The 27,846-nt window shown below is 41.7% G+C and overlaps 1 protein-coding gene across 2 annotated transcripts in view; it reads left to right on the plus strand.

The window, feature by feature from the left end:
* The window catches only part of Smg5 (Smg5 nonsense mediated mRNA decay factor), a 78,221-nt gene that overhangs the window by 14,574 nt on the left and 35,801 nt on the right, over positions 1-27,846 (plus strand). Inside the window, exons 5-13 of one of the 2 annotated variants that reach the window (XM_076202603.1) lie at positions 75-181; positions 2,982-3,180; positions 8,559-8,841; positions 9,093-9,158; positions 9,549-9,688; positions 11,098-11,275; positions 12,571-12,713; positions 16,974-17,199; positions 18,921-19,084. In XM_076202603.1, coding sequence (XP_076058718.1) covers positions 75-181; positions 2,982-3,180; positions 8,559-8,841; positions 9,093-9,158; positions 9,549-9,688; positions 11,098-11,275; positions 12,571-12,713; positions 16,974-17,199; positions 18,921-19,084 — 1,506 coding nt within the window. The remainder of the gene's footprint in view (positions 1-74; positions 182-2,981; positions 3,181-8,558; positions 8,842-9,092; positions 9,159-9,548; positions 9,689-11,097; positions 11,276-12,570; positions 12,714-16,973; positions 17,200-18,920; positions 19,085-27,846) is intronic. The other variant, XM_076202604.1, reaches the window with a different exon arrangement.

Genomic DNA, 27,846 nt, shown 5'->3' on the forward strand with positions numbered 1-27,846 from the left:
GTATGGATATTTTTTCTTAATCTTCATAGTATATTGCATACATTTTTCAGGTATGACTTTTTTTTTCCCAATAGGCTCTCAGTCCAAGATGTGATGGTGGAGGATTGATCCACAGCAATTTGGCCAATGTTTACATCTCGCAACAACAGCATATTCTTGGAGCTGTCCACTGCTTTAGGGCGTAAGTACATAGACATTTATTATACCACTGGTTGCTACAGCTATATAAAATTTGAACAAACTACATACTGGCTGGTAACCTTAAATGCACACCACCTCATATGGCTACACATAGAAGGTTGGGAGGTGCTTAAAGTGAACTGCTTAAATGAGAAAGAAAAGGTGGAGTACAAGAAGAAGCTGAGAAAGGAGTGGGAGGGAGTGAAAGATAGATTAGAACTAGGAGTGGAGGAAGAATGGGGATAGTTCAAGCAGGGAGTTGCAATTGCAAGATGTGCAAAGATAGTGTGTGGAACAAGGAGGACGGGAGGAAATAAAAAGAAGGGTAGTGAGTGGTGGGATGAGGAAACAAAGAAGGTAGTAGAAGAGAAGCAAGCATTCACAGATTGGTTACAAAATAGGACAAGAGAATCAAATGAGAGGTACAAAGACAAAAAAAGAGAAGTAAAGCATAAAATAAAGGAGGCAAAGAGGAGAGTAGATGTGAAATGGGGTAAGAGTATGACAGAAAATTTTGAAAGTAATAAAAAGATGTTTGGTAAGAAATTAAGAGAGGAAGAGGAAGCAAATCAAGTAGAGAAGAAAAGGTAAAAGGTGGAGATGGAGAGATGATAATAGAAGAGAAGGCAATTAGAGGAAGATGGGCAGAGTATTTTAGTGAGTTGCTAAATGTGAAGGAGGAGAGAGAGGGAAAGGTAGTTGCAGTGGGCAGCGCTAAGAAAATGAGAGTGATGAATGAGGAAAATGGAGGAGAAATAAGGGAAGGTGAGGCGAAGGCAGCTATTAAAATGATGAGAGCAGGTAAGACACCTGGGTTGGATGGATGTCATGCATACATACATACATATACCAAAGGCCTTTCTCCCCCTTATAAGGGAGGTAGCCAAAAAACAAAGGCATAAAACCCACTCCCACCAATTCCATCTCTATCACACTCCACTCCCCTCCACCCTCTTCCCCCCCTCTTATCTTGGCATCTCCTGGATGATGGGTCATCCCTGCATCTTGTCCACTGCCCTGGATCAGAAGCAGTGTTGCAAGACACAGCACATCCACAGCAAGGCCACTTCATAAAATTGGCACCCCTCCATCCCCTCGTGCAGAAAAGGAGAAGACGGGGAGAAATCCCTTCGGTCTGCGTCAAATTTTTCTCACACATACTCCCTCATCCCCCAGCCCCCACCCATTCCACATCGTGGATCATATCATCCATATACAACCATTCTCCATTCACCCCTGTCTTCTGTCCTCTCTTGTCCTTCCTCAACAGACATTCCCCTCTTCTTCTTCATGCAGAATGTCTAAAAAAAAGGAGGTAGAGTGATGGTGGACTGGCTGGTGAGGTTAATGTTTGTTTAAGAGAGGGTAGACAAGTGTGAGTGTAGTGGTTTTAGAGGGATCAGTTTGTTGAGTGTAGTTGGGAAGGCTTATGGAAGGGTTTTGATTTAGAGTATGAGGAGAGTAACAGGGTGAGGAACAGTGGGTTTAAGACAGGTAAGGGTTGTGTGGATCAGATTTTTGTGGTAAGACAGGTATGTGAGAAAGCTTTAGGAAAAGGTAAATATGGTTTTTGGGCCTTTATGGATTAGGAAAAGGATTATGACAGGGTAGACAGGAAGGCACTGTAGGAGGTATTGTAGATATATGGGATAGGAGAAAAGCTGTTGAGAGCAGTCAAGAGTTTTTATGAGAGTAGTAGAGTGTGTGTTAGAATCAGAAATGGAGAGGAGGTAAAGGTTGGACTTCGCGAGGGATGTGTTATGTTGCCTTGGCTGTTCAATTTATACATGGATGGGGTGGTGTGAGAGGTAAATGCAAGGATAGTGGGTCAGGGATTGGAGATGGTTAAAGAAAATGGAGAAAAGTGGGAGATAAGCCAGCTGTTGTTTGCTGACAACACTAGTTATAGCAGGATCAGAGGAGGGATTGAGGAAGTTAGTGACATAGCTTGTGAAGGTGTGCAAAAGAAGGAAATTGACAATAAATGTGGTTAAAAGTAAGGTGATGAGATGTACAAGGGGAAAAAGTGGGAGCAGACTGGAAGTGAGTTTTAAGGGAGAGAGACTGGGACGAAGTGGGAGGGTGGCCGTATGAGGACAAATCAGCTTAGGCTGGTAGGCTTTGCAGTAAATGTGTTATTTCTTGCTGCATTGCTTCTGACCTGTCCCATGGGTGGGGGAGGGGGGCAGGGATGGCCCAGGTCTTTCCTTGATCCACAAAGAACTAAGATAAAAGGGAAAGAAATGGGTGATGGATCAGTGTGGGTGGGTATAGCCTTGACTGGCTACTTCCCTTATAAAGTGGAAGAAGCTTTTTGGTATGTAGATAGAGAGGTCTTTCCCAGAAACAAAAAAATATATTTATATTGAAAATTTTGCTCTTTTTGTAGATCAGATTAGTCCTTGCACCATATTATCCTCATTAATTTTTTATCCTTTCTGTAGGTGATATATATATATTTTTAAATTTAAACTTCATTGGGAGGGAGGGTGGAGGGGTGTGGAGTGTTTTTCGGGGATGAAATGGGTGGGAGTGTTTTTGTGCCTTGTCCTTTTTGGCTACCCCCCTGGTAAGGGGGAAAAGATCCTTGGTATATGTATGTATGTATGTAAATTTAAACTAGAGTTTTTGTGCTGAAATTAAATAATATCAAGTCCCTTACTCTTGGTTGAAAAAATAACAAGCAATAACAAGAAAATTTTCAAACTGGCTGTCCTTCCCATTGAGCCCAAACTTGTCTGACTGCAAAGTAATGCTGGATATAAACTAGTGACCATTGCTTTTTTCCTTGATGCCCACAGGCTGACATGTGAGAAGGCATTTGAAGGAGCAGAAGGAAATTTGAAGCGCTTGTTAGAGCGCAGCAAGGTTGTATGTGAACAGCTACCAGAAGATTCAAGGCCCAGCTGCACTCAAGAGCAGCATCAGCAGTTTGTGCACACTATCTTGTATCTGGTATACTGCATCACCTTTAACAAGTCTACACAGAAAGTGGCAAAGGTAAGGGGAAATTTTCTGATTTGAATAGTAGTGGCAATATGGGTTTTGTTGGTTTTAACCTGGAGATGTAGTAATAGAAATGGCTTGTCATGAATATTCATCTTAGAAAGGAAATTTACTTGTTCCCCAGCTTCCCTAGTGATAACTAAAAGCTCCTTTCTTATTGTGAATGAAATGATATAAAAAAAGGGCTTCAGGTGGCAAGAGTTGTTTGAAAAATTGGAGTGAGGATAGATTATCTAATCTCCAGAATCAAAAGTAGTATTTGTTAGTATAATACAGGTGTGTGTGTTTTGATTGTATCTCCCATGTAAGTATGAAGGCTTTTTAGCTTACATAAGAATGAAGGAGGGTGCAAGAGACCATGAGGCCTACACTAGACAGTTCCATGGCCATTATCACCTGTCATCCCAATCCATAAAGTTGTCTAACTGTTTCTTAAAACAACTGATAGTTTCAGCACTCACTACATGGTTACTAAGTCTGTTCCATTCATTGACCACCCTGTTAGTAAACCAATTCTTGCCTATTTCCTTCTTAAATCTAAATTTGTCCAGTTTAAATCCATTACTGTGAGTCCAGCCATATTGTCTTAATATGATGACCTTGTTTGCATCACCCATGATAAAGCCTTTGATCCACTTAAACACCTCTATTAGATCACCCCACACTGCATCTTTCCAGATAGTGTTAGTTAAGGTGCCTAAGCCTCTCTTCATAAGGCAAATTTCTGAGCCCATGTATCATTTTGGTCATTCTCCTCTGTACTGGTTTTAGTGAATTGATGTTCATTCTATAAGATGGAGACCAAAACTGTACCGCATAGTCAAGGCTGGGTCTAACTAATGCCAAGTCTATAGAGTTTGATAATTACCTCTGCACTTCTATTTGTAACCATCCTAGCAATGAAACCTAAAGCTCTGTTTGCTTTATTCCTGGCACCAATGCACTGTTTCCTGGATTTAAGGTCAGGACTCACTAGAACTCCCAAGTCTCTCTCGCATTCAGTTTTCTCAAAAACATATTATCTAAGCTATATCTATTTTCAGGGTTGTGTAGCCCTACACACTGCACTTTGAGATATTGAAGTTCATTTGCCATTTCACTGACCATGTGAAAAATTTAAGATTGTCCTGCAGAATCTCGCGTTGTGTCCTGACCTAATTTGGCGTCCTGTTTTAGTGTTGTCCACAAACTTATTAACATCACTATTAATCCCATTGTCTAAGTCGTAAATGTACGTAATGAACAATAAGGGATCCAAAACCAAGCCCTGGGGGACCCCACTAGAAAAAACAAAAAAAAACAAAAAACATTTGGATAATACACCATTTATGGTGACCCACTGTTTTCTATCACTGATCCAAGCTCTAATCCACTCAAACATTTTTTCTTCTATGCCATGGGCTTTGATTTTATTTAGTAGTCTCTGGTGGGGCACCTTGTTGAACACTTTGTTAAAGTCAAGGTAAATAAGATTGTAGCCATCATTGTTATCTGACACTTTATATACTTTAGTGTAAAAGGATAGAAGATTAGTCACACATGACTTACCCTTGGAGAAACCATTCTGTGTGTCACGAATCAAATTATGTTTCCTGGTGTGTTCTTTGATTCTATTAACCCCTTCCATACGGTGCCGCCTACGTAGGCGGCATGGGGAGCAAGTGGATATGCGAGGCTGCCATATCAGCATCTTGATTATATTTATTGTAGTTGTCCCTGCGTAACTGACATACTCTCTAAACTGGCTTCATCACATTTTCTATGGTTATCAAAATTCACGGGTGAAAGAGAGAACGATCGATATAAGCGGTGACTATTTTTTATGATGCGAGTATTATTACGCAACATCGTACGTCTGGCAGCTAATGCTGCCCGCGAGATTTTGGCCCGGAGTGAAGTGGTTAACTATTATTGATTCTGGTATTTTACCTATAACTGATGTCAAACTGATTGGCCTGTAGTTGCATATAGATGATTTATTTTCCTTTTTGAAAACAGGAACAATGTTTGCTTATCTCCAAGCAGTAGGCACAAAACCAGTGTCTACTGACTTATTAAATATTTCTGTTACCTGGTTGCAGATTTCAAATTTATTCTCTTTAAGCACTCTTGGAAAATGTTCATCTGGACCTGGGGATTTTGTAGCTTTAAGTCTTTCAATCTGCTTGACCACTTCTACCTTACTATTGCTGATATTAGATAGTCTACTTTCTTCATCCCCACTGAAAATCGGATCACAGTCAGGTACCTAATCTAACCTCTCCTTAGTAAACATACATATAACCAAAGGCTTTTTCCCCCTTATAAGGAAGGTAGCCAAAAAATAAAGGCATAAAAATCACTCCCACCCATTCCATCCCCAACTTACTCCACTCCCCTCCATGCTTTTCCCTCCCTCATATCTTGGCACCTCCTGGATGACGGGTCATCCCTGCATCTTGTCCACTGCCCTGGATCAGAAGCAGTGTTGCAGTGTAATGAGAAATAGACATTTGAGAATGGATGCTAAGAGGAGATTGTATGGAGGGATTGTGTTGACAGCACTGTAGAGGCAGAAATGTGGAACATAAGAAAGAAAGAGAGGAGTTTGAATGTGTTTGAGATGAGGTGCCTGAGGAGTATGATAGGGGTTACTAGGCTGGATAGAGTGAGAAATGAGGAGGTGAGGAGGAGAACAGGGATGGAAAGGGAATTGGGAGATAGGGTTGATAAAATAGTATTGGGATGGTTTGGACACTTTGAAAGAATGAGTAAAGAAAGACTAAAAGAGATGTGGAAAGCAGAGGTGGAAGGATTGAACATGAGGGGTTGACCAAGGTTGAGATGGATGGATGGGTTAACCCCTTCAATATGGGCCACATCGCACGTCTGGCAGCATTAGCTGCCAGACGTGCAATGTTGCGTCATAATACTCGCATTATAAAAAATAAAGTCACTGCTCTATCTCTCGAATGAGTAAAGAAAGACTAAAAGAGATGTGGAAAGCAGAGGTGGAAGGATTGAACATGAGGGGTTGACCAAGGTTGAGATGGATGGATGGGTTAACCCCTTCAATATGGGCCACATCGCACGTCTGGCAGCATTAGCTGCCAGACGTGCAATGTTGCGTCATAATACTCGCATTATAAAAAATAGTCACTGCTCTATCTCTCGTTCTCTTTCACCCGTTAATTTTGATAACCATAGAAAATATGATGAAGCCAGTTTACAGAGTATGTGGGTCACGCAGGTACGACTACAATGAATATAATCAAGACGCCGACGTCAGCATCCTCGTGTACCCACTTGCTCCTCATGACGCCTACATAGGTGTCACTGTATGGTAGGGGTTAAAAGGGGCATTGGGAAAGGGGAATGTTTGTTGAGGAAGGATGGGAGAGGACAGAAGATAGGGGTAAATGGAGAATGGTTGTGTATGGATGATGCTGTGATGCATGAGGGGGATGGAAGTGAGGGATTATGTGTGAGAAATAGATTGATGCAGTCTGAAGGGATTTCTCTCCATCTTCTCCTTTTCCGCATGAGGGGATGGAGGAGGGGTGTCACTGATTTAATGAAGCAGCCTTGCTGTGGATGTGCTGTGTCTTGCAACACTGCTTCTGACCCAGAGCAGTGGGCAAGATGCAGGGATGACCCATCATCCAGGAGGTGCCAAGATAAGAGGGAGGGGAGTGGAGTATGTTGGGGATGGAATGGGTGGGAGTGGTTTTTATGCCTTTGTTTTTTTGCTATCTCCCTTGTAATGGGGAAAAAGCCTTTGGTATATGTATGTATGTATATGTTGTATGGTGGTAGTGGTAGATTGTTATAAATATTGGAGTAGTATGCTGCCAATGTGAAAGTAAACTGTAGAATGTGAGCCATAAAATGTCCCAGAGAAGTTCAAAATGTCATGAGAAACAGGTATCTAGGAATGTATGCAAAGAAGAGATTACATGAAGTGGTGACTGTGCCTACAATATTATAGGGTGTGGAGCCAAGGAATTTAAAGATATTGGTATGCTAAAAAAATATATATTTTTGACAATTTTTCAAAAACTTGTAGAAAAATAATTTGAAATATGCACAACACACTGGTGAAGAAATTGTCGTACAGCATAATTTACTGTTTCAAGGAGGGGGTCACAGGGTGTGCAAAGATGGTGTGTGGATCAAGGAGGACAGGAGGAAATAGAAGGAAGGGTAGTGAGTGGTGGGATGAGGAAGCAAAAAAGGTTGTAGGAGAGAAGAAATGAGCAGTCACAAATTGGTTAAAAAATAGGATGAGAGAATCAGATGAGATACAAAGAAAAGAGAAGAGAAGTAAAGCATAAGATAAAAGAAGCAAAGAGGAGAGCTGATGTGAAATGGGGTAAGAGTATGAAAATTTTGAAAGTAAAAAAAAAAGATGTTTTGGAAGGAAATTAAGAGAGGAAGAGGAGGCAAATCAAGTAGAGAAAAAAAGGTAAAAGGTGCAGAAGGAGAGGTGATAATGGAAGAGATGGCAGTAAGAGGAAGATGGGCAGAGTATTTTAGAGTTGCTAAATGTGAAGGATGATAGAGAGGGAAAGCTAGTTGCAGTGGGAAGTGCTAAGAAAATGACCGTGATGAATAAGGAAAATGGAGAAATATTTATTTATTTATTTATTTTCCTTTTTTCTTTTTTTCTTTGTGAATTTAAGAATGTATGTGAAGACTATTGTGAACAGTTGTCTGTGCATGATTGTGACCAGTTGTTTGGTACTTGCTGTCATGATTTGTGTCTTTTTAGTTGTCATACAAGTGTGTATTTTATTGATTTAATTGTATTTATTCTTTGTGAATTTTAAAAATGTATGTGAGATACATTGTGTACAATTGTCTTTGTAAGATTGTGACCAGTTGTCTGGTTCTTGTAGTCACTGGAGGAGGAGGGGGAGCCTGGGTAGTTTTGGCAGCACGGACTACCTCTCCCAGTTCCAACTATGGCCAATATAATAAGCTCTTTGATCTATGTACCTCATCACACCCCTGAAGACAGTCCTAGGACTAGGACCAAAACGTTGGGCATTAAACCTCCCATCCTACCCAAAAGATTCTCTTTCTCTCTCTTCCTGAATCATTGCATGGTTCTAAATGCAGTAACCATATGATCTTTCACATAGTAAGGGGAGATCCAGATTTTGTAACCATCTCATATATTGTCTGTCTGCCAAGCTGGGGCTCTTTGGTTGCTGCTCTTTGTATACTCTTGATTATACTTAGATCCCTTATTTTGTGTGGTGGCCACACCATTTTTGCATATTTCAGTGTTCATCATCCACGAAGTGAACAATTATGTTTGCATATATTTGATACAGATCTGTCAACCTTGTAATTTTTTTTTTTTTTTTTATTAATTCCTGTCTTTCCAGTTGTGTCAGGAATCTCTTGTCAGTCTTGGCAAGATTCTGGAAAACTGGGATGAAATTGAGATGGACACCAATGACCGTTCATTGGCCCCCAGCCCATCACCACAAGGAACTCCAAATGGACTGCTTCATACTACAGAGGAGAGGTTGACCCCAAATGGCCATGAACACCTCAGGTCCTCACCTGAGAAAATGTGTGCTTTGCAACCTTGTAAACTTACACCAGAACTTCTAGTGGCAATCTGTGCTCTCCTTATCCTCTGTCTTCATAAACTCAACAAGTCTGGTAGGTGAAAGTTACTATTGTATGGGAAATTTCTGTTGTTCTTTGTGAATATGTTGGCTTGGAAGACTACCTAAATAGCCTGGATTGCAGATGGTATTGTACATACACATACCAGTGGCTTTTTCCCCCTTTACAAGGGAGGTAGCCAAAGTCAAAGGTATAAATCCACTCCCACCCATTTCATCCTCACATACTCCACTACCATTCACCACCCCTCCCTCCTCCTTTTCTTGGCTCCTGCTGGATGATAGGTCATCTCTGCATCTCGTCCACTGCCCTGGTTCAGAAGCAACATAGCAAGACACAGCACAACCAGAGTAAGGCTACTTCATGAATCGGTAACCCCCCCTCCATCCCTTCATGCAGAAAAAGAGAAGATGGAAAGAAATGCCTTCATGCTGGATCAAAATATCATTCACACATTGATTTATTTCTCACACATATTCCCCCCCCATCTCCCACCCACTCCCATGCATCACAGCATCATCCATACACAAACATTCTCCACTCACCATATCTTCTGTCTTTTCACTTCCTCAACAAACATTCCCACATTCCCAATGCCCCTTTACCCCATCCATCCATCTCATCCTTGGTTGCCCCCTCATGTTCACTCCTTCCACCTCCCCAACCAATCCCTCTTCACTCCCTCCCTCCATGTATGATACTGATTTTTAATGTAAAACATTTTGATTTTCATATTCCAGGCAGCACACATAGTGGGATGTGCCGAGCTCTTCTCATCTCTATGTTTATGACCTTCATTTCCCATGTAAATGAACGTTTGCAGCAACGTATTTCCCTCATTGACCCTACTTTTCTCCAGGCTCTTCTGCCCAACTCCCAGGTGAGATACCTCATTTGTTTCATCCACTTTGGAGACAGTAGACATAAATGGAATAAACAAGATGAAGATATGTCCCTTCCCTGAAAGTTTTGTCATCAGTATTCTCATACCATATATGGCTGCAGAGATTTCTTGAATTACATGAGGGATGTGTTCCTGAAGGGATCATGTAATGTAAAAATCATGTAAAGTGAACATGATTACTGAACTAAACTGTACAGTACAAACTAAGTCAGCTGACCCTCTTGCTTGCAGTAGACTTTAAGTTCTCGGTGGAGCTTGTTCTTGAAATAATTGCTGAACATTGCCCCAGTCATCCAGCCCTTCATGTTAGCATACCAGTAGACAGAGAGGAACACCTTGTCATAACCCTGACAAAGAAATGCAGTGTAAAGATTTTTTATGTAAAAATTTCTATGTAGTTGAACTGAGAAGAACCAGAGCATCCCCAGCTCGACTGGGTGTTTGACCTTGTCAAGGAGTTTCTTGGCTTTTGTAAGGCAGTTCTCTTGGGCCTTCGCATCACGAGGCATGAGTGGATATGTGAGGATGCTGGTGTTGGTGTTCTGATTATATTTGTTTTGTAGTTGTATCTGAGTAGGTGGGGGATGGGGGGTGAGGAAATATGTACGTGAAAAAAAATTGACGCAGCCCAAAGGGATTTCTCCCCGTCTTCTCCTTTTCTGCATGAGGGGATGGAGAGGTGGGGGTCGCTGAATTTATGAAGCGGCCTTGCTGTGGATGTGCTGTGTCTTGCGACACTGCTTCTGACCCAGGGCAGTGGACAGGATGCAGGGATGACCCATCATCCAGGAGGTGCCAAGATAAGAGGGAGGGTGGAGGGGAGTGGAATATATAGGAAATGGAATGGGTGGGAGTGGTTTCTATGCCTTTTTCTTTGTGGCTACCCCCATGTAGGGGGAAAAAGCCTTTGGTATATGTATGTATCTGAGTGACCCCCGAATTCTGTGAACTGGCTTGATCGTATTTTGTGTGTTTATTATTACTCAGAGTGAAAGAGAATGAGTAAATCAGCAGTGACTTTATATTTTATAATGCAAGTATTGTGATGCATCATTGAATCATTGCACATCAGGCTTTTGATGCTTGGTGCAAGAATTTGACAGGCATTGAAGAGGTTAAGCCTTTGTGTTGATTTCTCCTATTCCTGCTCAACATACATTCCCATTGTACCCTAGGCCCCTTTCATCCCATTTTTGATATTCTTTGAAATTCAGTTCCACTCCATCCACCTGCCTTTCACTCTTTTTGTTAGTCTTTCTTCATGTATTATTTCCATATGTCCAAACCATCCTAATATTCTTTGATCAACCCTATCTGTCAGCTCTCTTTCCACCCTCACTCTCCACCTCCACCTTACAGTTTGCAACTAACTGTTACTTTTGCAGGAGGACAAAGAGAAACAGATCGAAGATGAACTTGAGGAAGAAAAGACAAATAAGGGGGATGGAGAAGAGGAAAACCAAGGAGGCGACAAGAAAAAAGCCAAGGGAAGTAAGGGACGGCAACTTGCCAAGCTAAGGAGACGTAGACGGGCCAGTCTGGAGCATTCTGATATGAGTGAAGGTATGTTGCATACATTGGACTGTTCCTTCTTTTCCCATGCCATCTATTTTCCTCTAAGGTTTCTTTGTTTCTCTTTTCCAGCTCTTATTTTATTTATTTTTCTCTATACTTCAATCTCTCCTTTCTTTCCCTCTCTATTTTTTACCCCTATAACTACCTCCCTTACCTCTGTAGGGTATTGCATAGAGAGATGTAGATAGTAGCATGAGTTTAATGACATTCTTTCAGTCTGAACTCTTGCTCTTTCAATCAGTATCATCCTTTAGGCAGAGCAAGGTTTTCTTGCTCAAGTATCTTGTGTCTTTTTTAAATTTCATTTCAGGGTCTTCTAATTCTCTAGTTTATCTTCTGGCTTGAAAGAGCATTGCAAGCTCTCAAGATGTAGTCAATGATGGAGTATTCAGAAGAAAACATGCTGTTGTCTCAACACCACCTTGTGGTGGTTTATGCTGAGTGTCAGGCAGTGAATGAGACTGATAGGATATTCAGTTAGTGCCAGAACTTTATTCCAACTATGTAACAATAATTTCATTCTTTCTATTAACATTGAAAGCCCTTTAGTGATAGGAAAATTGTAGAGGATAATGATGATGATATGGTTTAACATCACACACTCACCCCCTATCAGGCCTCTCACAGAGGGAGTTGTAGAAGAGCCCACAGAGTGGTGGTGTCTGGAATAAACTGGATAAAACAATAGTGTGTGCAAAAACTATACATGAATTTAATAGCAAACTAGACACTGTTAGATACAAAGACGGGACACCACAAGCATAGTTCCCCTTCCCATAAGATACAATTAGGTAAATACAGTTCCTTGCCCATCAGATTTGAAGTGCTGGCTTGCAGTGTGGCAATGCTGAATTTTTTTCAGGCCTCCAACTTCGATTGCTGAATTAGTGGCCAAGAATGGTACCATTGCACCATTGAGCAATGTATATGTTTTTGTAAGCATATGCTGTGAGGTACAAATGGTTGTGAATAGCATGATGAAAATTATTTTCTTGGTGCAAGTGGTCTGCATTGGTGTCACTAGAGTCCATAAATTGCTAAGTACATAAAGCAAATGCAATCAATACCCAGGCAGGGTAAAATTTAATTCTTAGTTTACTACATTGTAATCACAATGAGAACTAAAATTTGGGTGGGGACTGTGTCAGTCACTCCATTTCATTATATTATAGTTTTGGAGTAAGTATAAATTAAAAAGTTAGAGAATACCGTATTAGTATAGGAATAAGTGATGATATTCATATTAAATGTTTTTGATTTTAAGATCTCCTAATTGTCTTCAGATGAAGATGATGAAGCAGGCAATCACAGCAGCAGCTCTTTGGAAGGGGATAAAGGAGACTCTTCTTCAGGAGACTCTTCTTCAGATGAAGAAATTGACCTTTCTCAACTGGATCTCTCTGAAGATGAAGATGATTCTGATGAGGTATTTTATTCTGAATAGGATGATTATTCTGAGTACCTCTTATACTCCTTGTCATACCCTGTAATAGGGAACAGTGTTTAAGATTCTTTGTATTATGTATTTGGTGATGGAGTATTATGACAAAAGTTTGATTAGTTTGAAAGGTAATGGAAGAATAAAATATTATTACAAAGTTATCTTTGTTTTGAAGCAAAGATAACTTTGTAATAATATTTTATTCTTCCATTGAGAGCAGGTAAGGCACCTGGGTTGGATGGGTGTCATGTGAAGTGTCTAAAAAAGGGAGGTACAGTGATGGTGGGGTGGCTTGTGAGGTTGTTTGATATTTCTTTAAAAGAGGGTAGAGTGCTGGAGGACTTTTAGAGTGCCTGTATAGTTCCACTTTACAAGAGAAAAGGAGACAAGTGTGAGCGTATTAGTTTCAGAGGGATCAGTTTGTTGAGTGAAGTTGGGAAGGCTTATGGGAGGGTGATTGAGAGAATTAGGAGAGGAACAGAGGTAGTAATTGATGAGGAACAGTGTGGGTTTAGGACAAGTAGGGGTTGCGGTGATCATATTTTTGTGACAAGGCAGATATGTAAGAAAGGTTTAGGAAAAGGTAAGGATGTTTTGTGGGCCTTTATGGATTTTGAAAAGGCTTATGACAGGATAGACAGGAAGGCACTGTGGGAGGTATTGCAGAGATATAGGATAGGAGGAAAGCTGTTAAGAGTAGTCAAGAGTTTTTACAAGAGTAGTAGTAGTAGAATCAGAAATGGAGAGAATGAGTGGTTTGAGGTAAAGGTGGAACTTCACCAGGGATGTGTTATGTCACCTCAGCTCTTCAATTTATATCTGGATGGGGTAGTGTGAGAGGTAAACGCAAATTGGATTGGATTGGATTGGTGATGGTTAAAGGAAATGAAGAAAAATGGGAGATAAGCCAATTTTTGTTTGCTGAAGACACTGCGCTTGTGGAAGGATCAGATGAGGGATTGAGGAAGTTAGTGACAGAGTTTGGGAAGGTGTGTGAAAGAAGGAAGTTTAAGATAAATGTGGGTAAAAGTAAGGTGATGAGATGTACAAGGAGGAAGTGGATAGCTATAGATACTTAAGTGTGAATGTGGCAGGAAAGGGAGGAATGCTACTATTTCACATTTACTGTTACTTTTATGAGAGTAATACATAATGTGATGGCTTCAAAGTGGCCTGCAACAACTACTACTGGTAAGATAAAACCCAAAAGACTGAGGAAGAGTTTATGAGGGAGGTAGGAGGGCTAACTTCATTGCCAGAATCATGCAGTTTCCCCAATCAACTGTCTCCACAATAATCAAACAAGGAGGCAGTGTAAAGAAAGCTGGTGAAAAAGCTTCTACATTAATGGCAAAGATGCTGATGAGGCAGAGGGACCAATAATGGAGGAAATGGAAAGACTCTTAAGGCTGTGGATTGATGACCTGTCTCACCACAGCAATTCACTTTCTACCTCCTTTGTGACAATGAAAACCCTCTCCATTTTTAATGATCTACATAAGAAGGGATATAAAGTTAAGGATGGGTCAACTTTCAGTGCCAGTAAGGGTTGATTTGACCATTTTAAAGCCTGAGCAGCCCTACACAACATCAAGATTACTGATGAGACAGCAAGTTCTGATGAGCCTGCCTCTGCAGCATTCATACCAACACTGAAAAAACACATTCAAGAGTGTGGCTACAGTGCCAAACAGGTGATAAACTACAATGAGACAGGCCTGTATTGGAAGAAAATGTTATCCAGAACCTTTATTGCTAAGGAGGAGAAAGCAACACGATGTAAAGCATCTAAAGACAGATTAACCCTATCCCGGTGCTGGGTGGTAATGCAGCTGGGGATCTAAAGCTGAATCCTTTACTGATCTGCTGCTGTGAAAACCTAAGGGCACTTAAGGGCTATGTGAAAGAATATCTCCCATTGATATATAGATCCAACAAGAAGGCCAGGATGATGTCTTCTATGAACTAGCATTATGTTGCAAATTATTTGTCCCCTGCACTGCATGACTATGCTGCCAAAGAAAACATTACCAACCATTTCCTCCTGCTGGTTGACAATGCCCCAAGCCACCCAACAACCATGGAAAATTGGACAGACAGCATAGAGGTGATGCTTCTGCCTAAAAGCATGACAACACTCATCCAGCCCATGGACTGAGGTGTGATTGCCACTTTCAAGGCGTATTGCTAGCACTGCACAGTGAGTCAGCTGATTAACATGACTGACAACCCAGACAAGCCCACAGTCAGCTAGTTCTGGGCCAATTATAATATCAAGAAGGCCATTGACAATATCAATGCAGCATGACAGGAGGTGACAGAAAAACAGTGAATCGCTGCAGGAAGAAACTATGGCCCAAGTGTGTCAAGCCAGCTGATGACTTCATTGGATTTGATGATGTGTGACATCCATTCATAAGGACATCGTCAGGCTCTCACATATGGTTGGCTTTAAGGAGGTGGATGAAGACGATGTGAATGAATTGCTGCAGTTCCATGATAAACCACTCAGCAATGAAGATCTGATGGAGTTGGAACAAGAATGAGCTCTCCATGACATTGATGATGATGATGATGGTGATGTGCCCCAGCGAGGCCTTGACATCAAAACACTGTCAGGTATTCTCTGGCCTAGATGCAATCATCAAAAAAATAAAGGAAAGGGACCCAAACCCAGCATGAAGTGGAATAGTTGCCTATAATGTGGAGGAAGCCTTCAAGGTGTTCAGAGATATATTCGAGGTCAAGAAAAAAAAGACAAGACAAACCACCATTTCCAGTTTCTTTAAACCTGCTGCTCCCTCCCACCCAGCCCCCCACCTCACAACAGCTGATCTAGATTCCCCTCCACCACCTCTTCAGTGTATGTCTGGCACTCTTCCGTCCACCTCTGTTGTCCATGATCCATCAAGCCCTACCACTGATGATGAGAAGAAGGCTTCTCGGACATCCAGATTTTTTTGTACTTTCTTCCTGAATATCACTACACATCCAGAACTTTTTGTACTCTTCCTAGATATCACTACACATCCAGAACATTTTGTACTCTCTTCCTGGATATCACTACATAGTCTATTAATGCCTTATCAGCCACTCTTCCATCCACCACCCTCATCCATGTGTACTTATGCTTTACTTTCTTCCTAAACACTTTGTTAGCTATCATCAACTCTCTAAACACATCACCATTAACTCTCCACACTGACTTTTTTCTGGCACTCCAAACTTCCCAACAGCTCCATCTATTGGTTCATCCCCTACTGTAGTATTTAGATCTCCCAGTACCACTACATTGACATTCCTCCCAAATTTCTCTACACACTCATTTTAATCTGTCCAAAAAGTCTCCCTTTCCTCTCCACTCTTCTCACTACCAGGCCCATATGTGCTTACAAAGACCCACATCTCCCTTCCCAGTTTCATCTTTATCCACATTAACCTTTGAAAAAACCTCCTTCCACTCTACCACTTGCTTACCTACATCCTCATTTACTGGTAGAGTCATCCCTTGCCTTCCTAGTCCTCTCCCCACTCCTGACATCCTCCCCACTACTCTCTCAAACTCGAAATCACCCCCTCCCTTTCAATTTGTTTCACTTAATGCCAACACATCCATCTTTCTCACAAACATACTGCCTATCTCTTCCCTTTTACACTTACCTCTACTACACCCACACACATTAAAAGACCCAAACATTAGAGGTTTGTTTGGAAAACTCCCAGACCCTCTTATACCTTAAGTTGTAGGAATATACCACAGAGGGTCACAGAGAGGAGGAGGCCTAGTCCCAATACTCCATCCCATTTTAACTGCCTTTTATGAACCCAGTGGAAAAACTCGGTGGCAGTATTCTTTCTTCTCCCCCTACCACAAGGGACAGAAGCCAAAATGGAAATAAATATTCAAAGAAGTGGTACAAGACAGTATTAAGAGTGGGGTCAGCATAACAGAGGGGCAGTTGCAGTACAATAAAGTAGTAAAATTTCTCTGAGTAGAGATTTCATTTAACATAGACAAAATTATGTATGGCTCTGGTACGTAGTTGCATCCCATATAGTCCCCAGAGTATCAGGTATATGCTACTGAACAAATTATACTGCACAATAACATGCAACCAGTAACCTAGACTGGGTAAAACCAATATCCCAGGCATGTTATACTTCCATTATACAATTTGATATTTCATTGGGTCTTGAGGCCAATTCATGTGGCCTTGTTTTCATCTTTTATCTTGTCATTTACAGGATGTAAAGGTTGAGTCTGATCAGGAGTGGCAAGGCTTGACACCTGAAGAGCATCTACAGCTGATTGGAAGGGAGGGTTTCCTACCAGCTGTGTATGTTTTGGGTGAGTGGTTGCAGCAGGATGAAGCAGCCCTTGCAATGTGTGCCAACATGCTTGACTCTCTTTGGGCAACTGTTTCCCAGCTCCTCAACCTTCTCAAACTAGATCTTGACAAGTTAACTCAAGGTAAGTCAGAGAATGGTGCTAAAAGAGGAATAAATATATATATATATATATACTAGCCAAATTACCTGTATATTGCTGAGGACAAATGCTGATTATTTTAATTTTGATAGAATTTGTGGTGAAAAGTTACACACATCAGTATAACTCAATGGAAAATGTAACAATGAAAAACGTGAAAACAGTATTTTTTTAATGTATCAATTCAAAATAACTTTATTATTTATTTATTTTTTAAAGGCTATTGACCCATAAGGGGGTCATTAAGCCTGGTGTGAAGTTGTTCAATCTCTATGTTTTTTCGCTCTCTTCATAAACCCAAGTACATTACTGCCCACGAAAAATAAAAATAAAGATACCAATATTTAAACATTTGGTAAAATTATACAATCATTTTACATTTACATTATTTCTCCTTACAAAGGTTATCATAGTTTGTGGCAACATTAATTTAACCAGTCTGTGAAAGCTCACTTCTCTTCTACACCCTTCTTTGTTTCCTCACCCCACCACTCACTACCCTTCCCTCTATTTCCTCCCATCCTCCTTGTTCCACACATCATCTTTGCTTTATATGTCATTATATAAAGCACTGAACACTTACTCATCCAAATGTACAAGACTTTGGATTTTGACATTTTAAAAACAAATTTAGACAGCATACATACATATAGACATATACCAAGGCTTTTTTCCCCCTTACCAGGGGGGTAGCCAAAAAGGACAAGGCACAAAAACATTCCCACCCATTTCATCCCCGAAAACACTCCACACCCCTCCACCCTCCCTCCCATCTTAGCACCTCCTAGATGACGGGTCATCCCTGCACCCTGTCCACTGCCCTGGGTCAGAAGCAGTGTCGCTGGACACAGCACATCCACAGCAAGGCCGCTTCATTAAATCGGCGACCCCCCCTCTCCGACCCCCCATATAAAGGAGAGGACGGGGAGAAATCCTTCCGGGCTGCGTCAAAAAAATTTTTGCTCACACACACTACCTCACCCCCATTCCCCCGTCCAATCCACCTCATGCATCACAACATCATCCATATACAACCATTCTCCATTCACCCCTGTCTTCTGTCCTCTCCCATCCTTCCTCAACCAACATTCCCCTCTTCCCCAAAGCCCCCTTCACCCCATCCATCCATCTCATCCTAGGACGTCCCCTCATGTTCACTCCCTCCACATCTGCCTTCCATACCTCTTTTACTAGTCTTCACTCATTCTTTCCATGTGTCCAAACCATCCTAATACTCTTTCATCCACCCTATCTCCCAGCTCCCTTTCCACCCCTGTTCTCCTCCTCACTTCCTCATTTCTCACTCTATCTAGCCTAGTAACCCCCATCATACTTCTCAGACACTTCATCTCAAACACATTCAAGTTCCTTCTCTCTTCCTCTCTCATGTTCCATGTTTCTGCTCCATACAGTTCTGTTGGCACAATCACTCCTTCATACAGTCTCATCTTATCATCCATTCCCAGATTCCTATTCCTCATTACACTTTTTAAACCACCAAGGCATTTACTCGCTTCTCTCAATCTACATTCTATCTCCACCTTCATTCCACCCTTTCCTGCCACATTTGCACCCAAATATCTAAAACTATCCACTTCCTCCAGTTGCTCTCCCTTAGACACAGCAGTTTACAAATAAGTATTATATGTTTTCAGTCGTGACTTCAACCTGACTTCAATGTTCTTAATACCTTTGACCTATAGGTTGGTCCACAAATCCCTTCAGAAGACTGGCCAGGTTGGTGCAAGAAGGAGCCAGTGAAATAGTAGACTCTGCACCGTTGCCTGAGGATCTGCAGCTTGCCCCAGTCTTGCCCTCTCCTCATGCACACAAGACAGTCCCGCTGCCCTTACGCACTAAAGAACTGGTAAGGAACTATAATTGTTATGGATGACAGTAATTGCTGACTTTTATTTTACTGACCGGAAAATTGTAACCCCACTGTAGTCAGTTATGTTTTTTTTTTTTTTTTTCATTATTATTATTATTAGTATCATTATCATTATTATTATTTATTTATTATATATTATTATTATTGTTATTATTAGGGGCAGGAGGGGGTCTCCCATATATCACTTTGAGGAGGAACTGACCTGTTGTCTGAGATGTAATAGTGTGTGTCCCTTTCTTTGTCACTGGTTAGCAGGAAAAGGAGGGGAGCAGTAATTTGTCATCTTTCATGTGAACAAGTGGGCGGAAATTTTTTGAAGTTGATAAAAATTGTGGAGTTTGTCCAGAAACCAAGTGTCGGGGGCTGTAGTGAAGATGATGATATGTGTTTTGAAGATTTGCTGTGTGTAGGGATATAGGAAGATGATTCTGTCTGACAAGGTCCAAAGACCAAGTACTTGGAGGCTGCACCCAAAGATGAAGATCAGGGTTTTACAGGATTTCAGGATGAGCTACGAGAGATGATTCTGACATCCATCTTACAGCATTTAATAGCAGGTACCCATCATTGGTCTTTGTTGTATAAATAAATGTGATAAAGAAAGAAATAGTTACATATATATATTATATATATATATATATTCCCTCTTTACAAGGGAAAAGGGGACAAGTGTGAATGTAGTAATTTCAGAGGGATTAGCCTGTTGAGTGTAGTAGGGAAGGCTTATGGGAGAATCTTAATTGAGAGGATTAGGAGAGGAACAGAAGGAGTAATTGGTGAGGAACAGTGTGGATTTAGGACGGGTAGAGGTTGTGTAGATCAGATCTTTGTGGTAAGACAGATATGTGAGAAAGCTATAGGAAAGGGGAAGGATGTTTTTTTGGGCTTTTATGGATCTGGAAAAGGCTTATGATAGGGTAGACAGAAAGGCACTGTGGGAGGTTATGCAGATTTATGGGATAGGAGGAAAGCTTTTGGGAGCTGTCAAGAGTTTTTATGTGAGTAGTAGAGCATGTGTTAGGATTAGAAATGGAGAGAGTGAGTGGTTTGAAGTAAAGGTGGGACTTCGTCAAGGATGCGTTATGTCGCCCTGGCTGTTCAACTTATACATGGATGGGGTGGTGCGAGAGGTGAATGCTAGGGTAGTGAGTCAGGGATTGGAGATGGTTAAAGAAAATTAGAAAAAGTGGGAGGTGAGCCAGCTGTTGTTTGCGGACGACACTGCGCTTGTGGCAGGGTCAGAGGAGGGATTGAGGAAGCTGGTGGCAGAGTTTGGGAGAGTATGTGATAGAAGAAAGCTAAAGATAAATGTGGGTAAAAGTAAGGTGATGAGATGTACAAGGGGTGAAAGTGGCAGTAGACTGGAAGTGAACATTAAGGGAGAGCGACTGGAGGAAGTGGATAGTTTTAGATACTTGGGTGCAAGTGTAGCAGGAAAAGGTGGAGTGAAGGTGGAGGTAGAATGTAGATTGAGAGAAGCGAGTAAATGCCTTGGTGGTTTAAAGAGTGTAATGAGAAATAGACATTTGGGAATGGATGCGAAGAGGAGACTGTATGAAGGAGTGATTGTGCCAACAGCACTGTATAGGGCAGAAACATGGAACATAAGAGAAGAAGAGAGAAGGAGTTTGAATGTGTTTGAGATGAGGTGTCTGAGAAGTATGGTGGGGGTTACTAGGCTAGATAGAGTGAGAAATGAGGAGGTGAGGAGGAGAACAGGGGTGAAAAAGGATTTGGGAGATAGGGTTGATGAAAGAATATTAGGATGGTTTGGACACATGGAAAGAATGAGTGAGTGAAGAAAGACTAGTAAAAGAGGTATGGAAGGCAGATGTGGAGGGAGTGAACATGAGGGGACGTCCTAGGATGAGGTGGATGGATGGGGTGAAGGGGGCTTTGGGGAAGAGGGGAATGTCTGTTGAGGAAGGAAGGGAGAGGACGGAAGACAGAGGTGAGTGGAGAATGGTTGTATATGGATGATGTTGTGACTGCATGAGGAGGAATGGGCGGGGGGGGGGGGTGGGGGGGGGGTAGTATGTGTGAGTAAATTTTGACGCAGCCCGAAGGGATTTCTCCCCGTCCTCGCCTTATATGCAAAGGGGGACGGAGAGGGGGGGTCGCCGATTAAATGAAGCGGCCTTGCTGTGGATGTACTGTGTCTTGCGACACTGCTTCTGACCCAGGGCGGTGGGCAGGGTGCAGGGATGACCCGTCATCCAGGAGGTGCTCAGATGAGAGGAAGGGTGGGAGGGGTGTGGAGTGTATTTAGGGATGAAATGGGTGGGAGTGTTTTTATGCCTTTCCCTTTTTGGCTACCTCCCTTGGAAGGGGGAAAAAGCCTTGGTATATGTATGTATATATACCAAAGGCTTTTTCCCTTTTATAGGGAAGGTAGTGTAAAAACAAAGGCATAAAAACCACTCCCACCTATTCCATCTTCAACATACTCCACTCCCATCCACCCCTATCCCTGTTTCATTAAATTGGCAAACCCCCCTCTCCATGCAGAAATGGAGAAGACGGGGAGAAATCCCTTCAGGCTGCATCAATTTATTTTACACACATACTCCCTAACCCCCCATCTCCCACCCACTCCCCTCATGCATCACAGCATCATCCATACACAAACATATTCCATTCACCCATATCTTCTGTCCTCTCCCATCCTTCCTCAACAGACATTCCCCTCTCTCCCAATGCCCCTTTTACCCCATCCATCCATCTCATCCTTGGTCGCCGCCTCATGTTCACTCCTTCCACCTCTGCCTTCCTCACCTGTTTTACTAATCTTTCTTCACTCATTCTTTCCATGTGTCCAAACCATCTCAACACTCATCAACCCTATCTCCCAACTCCCTTTCCACCCCCATTCTCCTCCTCACCTCCTCGTTTCTCACTCTGTCCAGCCTAGTAATCCCTAACATACTTCTCAGGCACCTCATCTCAAACACACTCAAACTCCTCCTCTCTTTCTCTCTTATTTTCCATGCTTCTGCCCCATTCAATGCTGTTGGCAAAATCACTCCTTCATACAATCTCTTCTTAGCATCCATTCCCAAATGTCTATTTCTCATTACACTTTTTAATCCCCCAAGGCATTTACTTGCTTCTCTCAATCTACATTCTGCCACCACCTCCACTCCTCCCTTTCCTGCCACATTCGCACCCAAGTATCTAAAACTATCCACTTCCTCCAGTCTCTCTCTCCCTTAATACTCACTTCAGTCTGCTGCCATTTTCTCCCCTTGTATATCTCATCACTTTATTTTTACATACATATATATATATACCAAGGCTTTTTCACCCTTACAAGGGAGGTAGCCAAAAAGGAAAAGGCATAAAATCATTCCCACCCATTCCATCCCTGAATACACTCCACACCCCTCCACCCTCCCTCTCATCTTAGCACCTCCTGGATGACGGGTCATCCCTGCACCCTGTTCACTGCCCTGGGTCAGAAGCAGTGTTGCAAGACACAGCACATCCACAGCAAGGCTGCTTCATTAAATCGGCGACCCCCCCTCTCCGTCCCCCCATGCATAAAATGAGAAGACGGGGAGAAATCCCTTTGGGCTGCGTCAAATTTTGCTCACACATACTACCTCACCCCCATCCCCCCACCCATTCCACCTCATCCATCACAACATCATCCATATACAACCATTCTCCATTCACCCCTGTCTTCTGTCCTCTCCCGTCCTTCCTCAACAGACATTCCCCTCTTCCCCAAAGCCCCCCTTCACCCCATCCATCCACCTTATCCTAGGACATCCCCTCATGTTCACTCCCTCCACATCTGCCTTCCATACCTCTTTTACTAGTCTTTCTTCACTCATTCTTTCCATGTGTCCAAACCATCCTAATATTCTTTCATCAACCCTATCTCCCAACTCCCTTTCCACCCCTGTTCTCCTCCTCACTTTATTTTTACCCACATTTATCTCCAGCTTCCTTCTTTCAGCAAACAACTGTTTTTTTTTTCCGCTTTTCTCTATTTTCTTTAACCATCTCCAATCCCTGACCCACTACCCTTGCATTTACCTCTTGCACCACCCCATCCATATATAAATTGAACAGCCAAGGTACACATCCCTAATGAAGTCCCACCTTTACCTCAGACCACTCACTCTCTCCATTTCTAATTCTAACACAAGCTCTACTATTCTTGTAAAAACTCTTGAGTGCTCTTAACAGTTTTCCTCTTATCCCATATATTTGCAATACCTCTTGACAGTGCCTTCCTGTGTACCCTGTCATAAGCCTTTTCCAAATCCATAAAAAAAAAAAAATCCTTACCTTCTCCTAAAGCTTTCTCACATATCTGTCTTACCACAAAAATCTGATCTACGCAACCCCTACCTGTCCTAAACCCACACAGTTCCTCACCAATTACTCCCTCCTAACGCTCTCAGTTAAGATCCTCCCATAAGCCTTCCCAACTACACTTAACAGTCTAATCCCTCTGAAACTACACTCACACTTGTCCCATGTTAAAATGTTCTGTGACAATTCTTGTAGTTCACATTTCACCGTATGCAAATGAGAAATGAATAGTAGGAATAGTAGTAATAGGGTTGTCCATGGTATTAATGGGGTATGACACTGGACCAATGGAGGAAACTTGTTTCCCTCATGGGCTCCAGATAAAGGTCCGCCACCTCAGATACACTTTATTTGTGTCTGTTGTAAGTGCAGTTCAGTGTGTGATGTTAAGTTATGTGAAGCAGTTAGACATTGTGGGTATGCATTCTCTGTTTTATAGCCTAACCTGTGTTGGTATATCCTGAACGTTGTGTGATGGCTACAGAGAATGTCTACTGAAGTTTATGTTGATGTTATGTCATTGAGTTGACCAGGTTAAGTGAATCATTCCATTGTCCCAAATGTCTCTTAAGATATGTGTACACTGTAGACATTTTAGCTAGATTTACTCTAGCTAGAACTACATCTCCCAAGTGACTGGTATCAGCTACCAGATTGGCCTAAAAAGCCACTAAGTGAAGACATACATACATACATATACCAAGGCTTTTTCCCCCTTACAAGGGAGGTAGCCAAAAAGGAAAAGGCATAAAATCACTCCCACCCATTCCATCCATGAACACACTCCACACCCCTCCACCCTCCCTCTTATCTTAGCACCTCCTGGATGACGGGTCATCCCTGCACCTTGTCCACTGCCCTGGGTCAGAAGTAGTGTCGCAAGACACAGCACATCCACAGCAGGGCCGCTTCATTAAATCGGCGACTCCCCCTCTCCGTCCCCCCATGCATAAAAGGAGAAGACGGGGAGAAATCCCTTCGGGCTGCGTCAAATTTTGCTCACACATACTACCTCACCCCCCATCCCCCCACCCATTCCACCTTATGCATCACAACATCATCCATACACAACCATTCTCCATTCACCCCTGTCTTCTGTCCTCTCCCGTCCTTCCTCAACAGACATTCCCCTCTTCCCCAAAGCCCCCTTCACCCCATCCATCCACCTCATCCTAGGACGTCCCTTAATGTTCACTCCCTCCACATCTGCCTTCCATACCTCTTTTACTAGTCTTTCTTCACTCATTCTTTCCATGTGTCCAAACCATCCCAATACTCTTTCATCAACCCTATCTCCCAACTCCCTTTCCACCCCTGTTCTCCTCCTCACTCCCTCATTTCTCACTCTATCTAGCCTAGTAACCCCCATCACACTTCTCAGACATCTCATCTCAAACACATTCAAACTCCTTCTCTCTTCTTCTCTTATGTTCCATGTTTCTGCCCCATACAGTGCTGTTGGCACAATCACTCCTTCATACATTCTCCTCTTAGCGTCCATTCCCAAATGTTGAATTAATGTATGGATAAGGCTAGAGTGAGGCAATTTACTTCTGTGGCACATGCAGATATAACCAGAGTTGTCATTCACAAATTATGCAGGTAACTGGCCTAGACTAAGTCTAATGGCAGTCTCTGGTCTGATACAGTCATTCCAGTGATACCTCATGATTCTCTGAAGACAGTACCAAAGACATAGAGAGTTGTATTGTACGTGAAGGGAGCTATGCTCGTGGTGACCTGTCTTTGTATCTCTCAGCATCAAGTTTTTTTCTTAAAATCTTGTATAGTGTTTGCACACATTGTGTTGAACCAATCTTGTTTCTCCTTTCGTCCACTAATCTTGTCATAGGTTTGTTTACTCACAGGTTATAAATGTAAAGAAAGTTTTCTCATTTCCTCATAGTTCCAGTAGTATTCATGGTATTCACAAATACCTCCCAGTCTGTTTCTTTAAAGAATTTCTTCAAACCTGAAACATGTGCATTCCCAAAATTGAGTCTGACTTGCCTGTGTGCTTCATTCCTTGGCTCATTTTCATCATCAGTTGAAATTCAGTTGTTACACTTTTTTGTATAGGACAAAGGAATTTCAGAGAGCCTGTGGTGTCCTTAGTAAGGAGCCAATCCAACCTTGTTGGAATGTTATTTCCTCTAACCTAAGTCACCTTTACCCATTGGATTATTGTGTTCTCCATTGCTATATTTAGCAGGGTATTACACAAAGGTATCTGCCTTGCCACCAGCTTCCCACTCATCCTAATCAACCTCAGTGCAATTAAGATGTCTAACAAGGAATATATTGTTCCTACTCTCCAATTTATAATATCTAGCTTCAAATTCATGTACAGCTCCAACTTAGTGTATATCCTTGATTTCCAATTATCATATTTATATTTGAATTCATGTGATTTCCAATTATCATATTTATATTTGAATTCATGTGTTAATCTATTCCAAGTATTTATGAATCTATATGGAAAAATGCCTTGGTGGATTAAAGAGTGTAATGAGGAATAGACATTTGGGAATGAATGCTAAGAGATGACTATATGAAGGAGTGATTGTGCCAACAGCACTGTATGGGGCAGAAACATGGAACATAAGAGAAGAAGAGAGAAGGAGTTTGAATGTGTTTGAGATAAGGTGTTTGAGAAGTATGATGGGGGTTACTAGGTTAGATAGAGTGAGAAATGAGGAGGTAAGGAGGAGAACAGGGGTGGAAAAGGAGCTGGGAGATAGGGTTGATGAAAGAATATTAGGATGGTTTGGACACATGGAAAGAATGAGTGAAGAAAGACTAGTAAAAGAGGTATGGAAGGCAGATGTGGAGGGAGTGAACATGAGGGGACGTCCTAGGATGAGATGGATGGATGGGGTGAAGGGGGCTTTGGGGAAGAGGGGGAATGTCTGTTGAGGAAGGATGGGAGAGGACAGAAGACAGGGGTGAATGGAGAATGGTTGTATATGGATGATGTTGTGATTGCATGAGGTGGAATGGGTGGGCGGATGGGGGTGAAGTAGTATGTGTGAGCAAAATTTGACGCAGCCTGAAGGGATTTCTCCCCGTCCTCTCCTTTTATGCAATGGGGGGACGGAGAGGGGGGGTTGCCGATTTAATGAAGCAGCCTTGCTGTGGATGTGCTGTGTCTTGCGACACTGCTTCTGACCCAGGGCAGTGGACAAGGTGCAGGGATGACCCGTCATCCAGGAGGTGCTCAGATAAGAGGGAGGGTGGAGGGGTGTGGAGTGTATTCAGGGATGGAATGGGTGGAAATGATTTTATGCCTTCCCTTTTTGGCTACCTCCCTTGTAAGGGGGAAAAAGCCTTGGTATATGTATGTATATGGAAAAAAAATTCTTGGCATCCTTTGGACATTTAGTCTTTCTAAATTTATTCTCATGACCTCTTAAAGGTTAAATAATGTCATTTATTATCACAAGAACCATGTTTACAACAAATATCTCAAAAGTGCTATTTGAGGGACTTTTTTATGAAAATATTTGTCATTGCTAATCTGCATTCTAAAGCAGCGCATACAGTGCAATTTCTTGCTATTAGTTCCAGTGATGTCACAAGTTGTATACCAACCCAAGCATCCATTAGCAAAACAGATAATATTCAGCGATGTTGAGAGCTTTTCATTGTCTTTTGAGAGTAGTCTGGACTCCCTTGATATCTATGACAACAGCCAAGATGTGTGGATAAAGGGCATATATATGGGGTATCAGTTTGAACTAGAATATATCATTGAAGAAGTTTTATTATTGGCACATCAATGGTGCTTACCTGTGTGCATGTTGGTTTTGTAGTGCTGTCTTTGGGCACCCAAAAAAGCAAGGGTTGTATATATGATGCATTAAATATTTTTGCAGTGTACTCCTTCACAATACTGCAACATGTTAACACTATACCTCCTAGATGACACAAGCTTTGTAAACAATGATGTCTACAAAGTAATATATATATTTTTTTCATCTCTGCCCAAGTGTGCCGTTAAAAATGTTAATTATGGTGATTTGTTACTACTAGATAAAACTAATTATTCTTTACATGACAAATTAGATACATTATTTTAGATTGTTTACACACTGTATAAAAAGAAAGCTTCACTACAAGTATCGCTAAGAACATACCAATCCATTCCAGCAAATGACAAGTGCTTTTTTGCACTTATTCCTATACTGCATGCCCTTATTTAGCCTGCTACTAAACTGTGATCTTTGTGAACATATAAAATGAAATTAAGTTCCAGTATAGGTCTAAGAAAAGAAAATTGTTTCATATATATATTTTAGTCTGTATTGTTTCTCTAGATTCAGGAAAAAATTGCAGTTTAAGTAATTATAAAGTTAAGCTGTTTGTGTCAGCCTGTATGAGAATGTGGTTTTACATAACTTGAATTATATAATTAT

The sequence above is a fragment of the Oratosquilla oratoria genome, chromosome 19 (genome assembly GCF_046742065.1).
Source record: "Oratosquilla oratoria isolate Oo_2021 chromosome 19, ASM4674206v1, whole genome shotgun sequence".
NCBI classification, from domain to species: Eukaryota; Metazoa; Arthropoda; class Malacostraca; order Stomatopoda; family Squillidae; genus Oratosquilla; species Oratosquilla oratoria.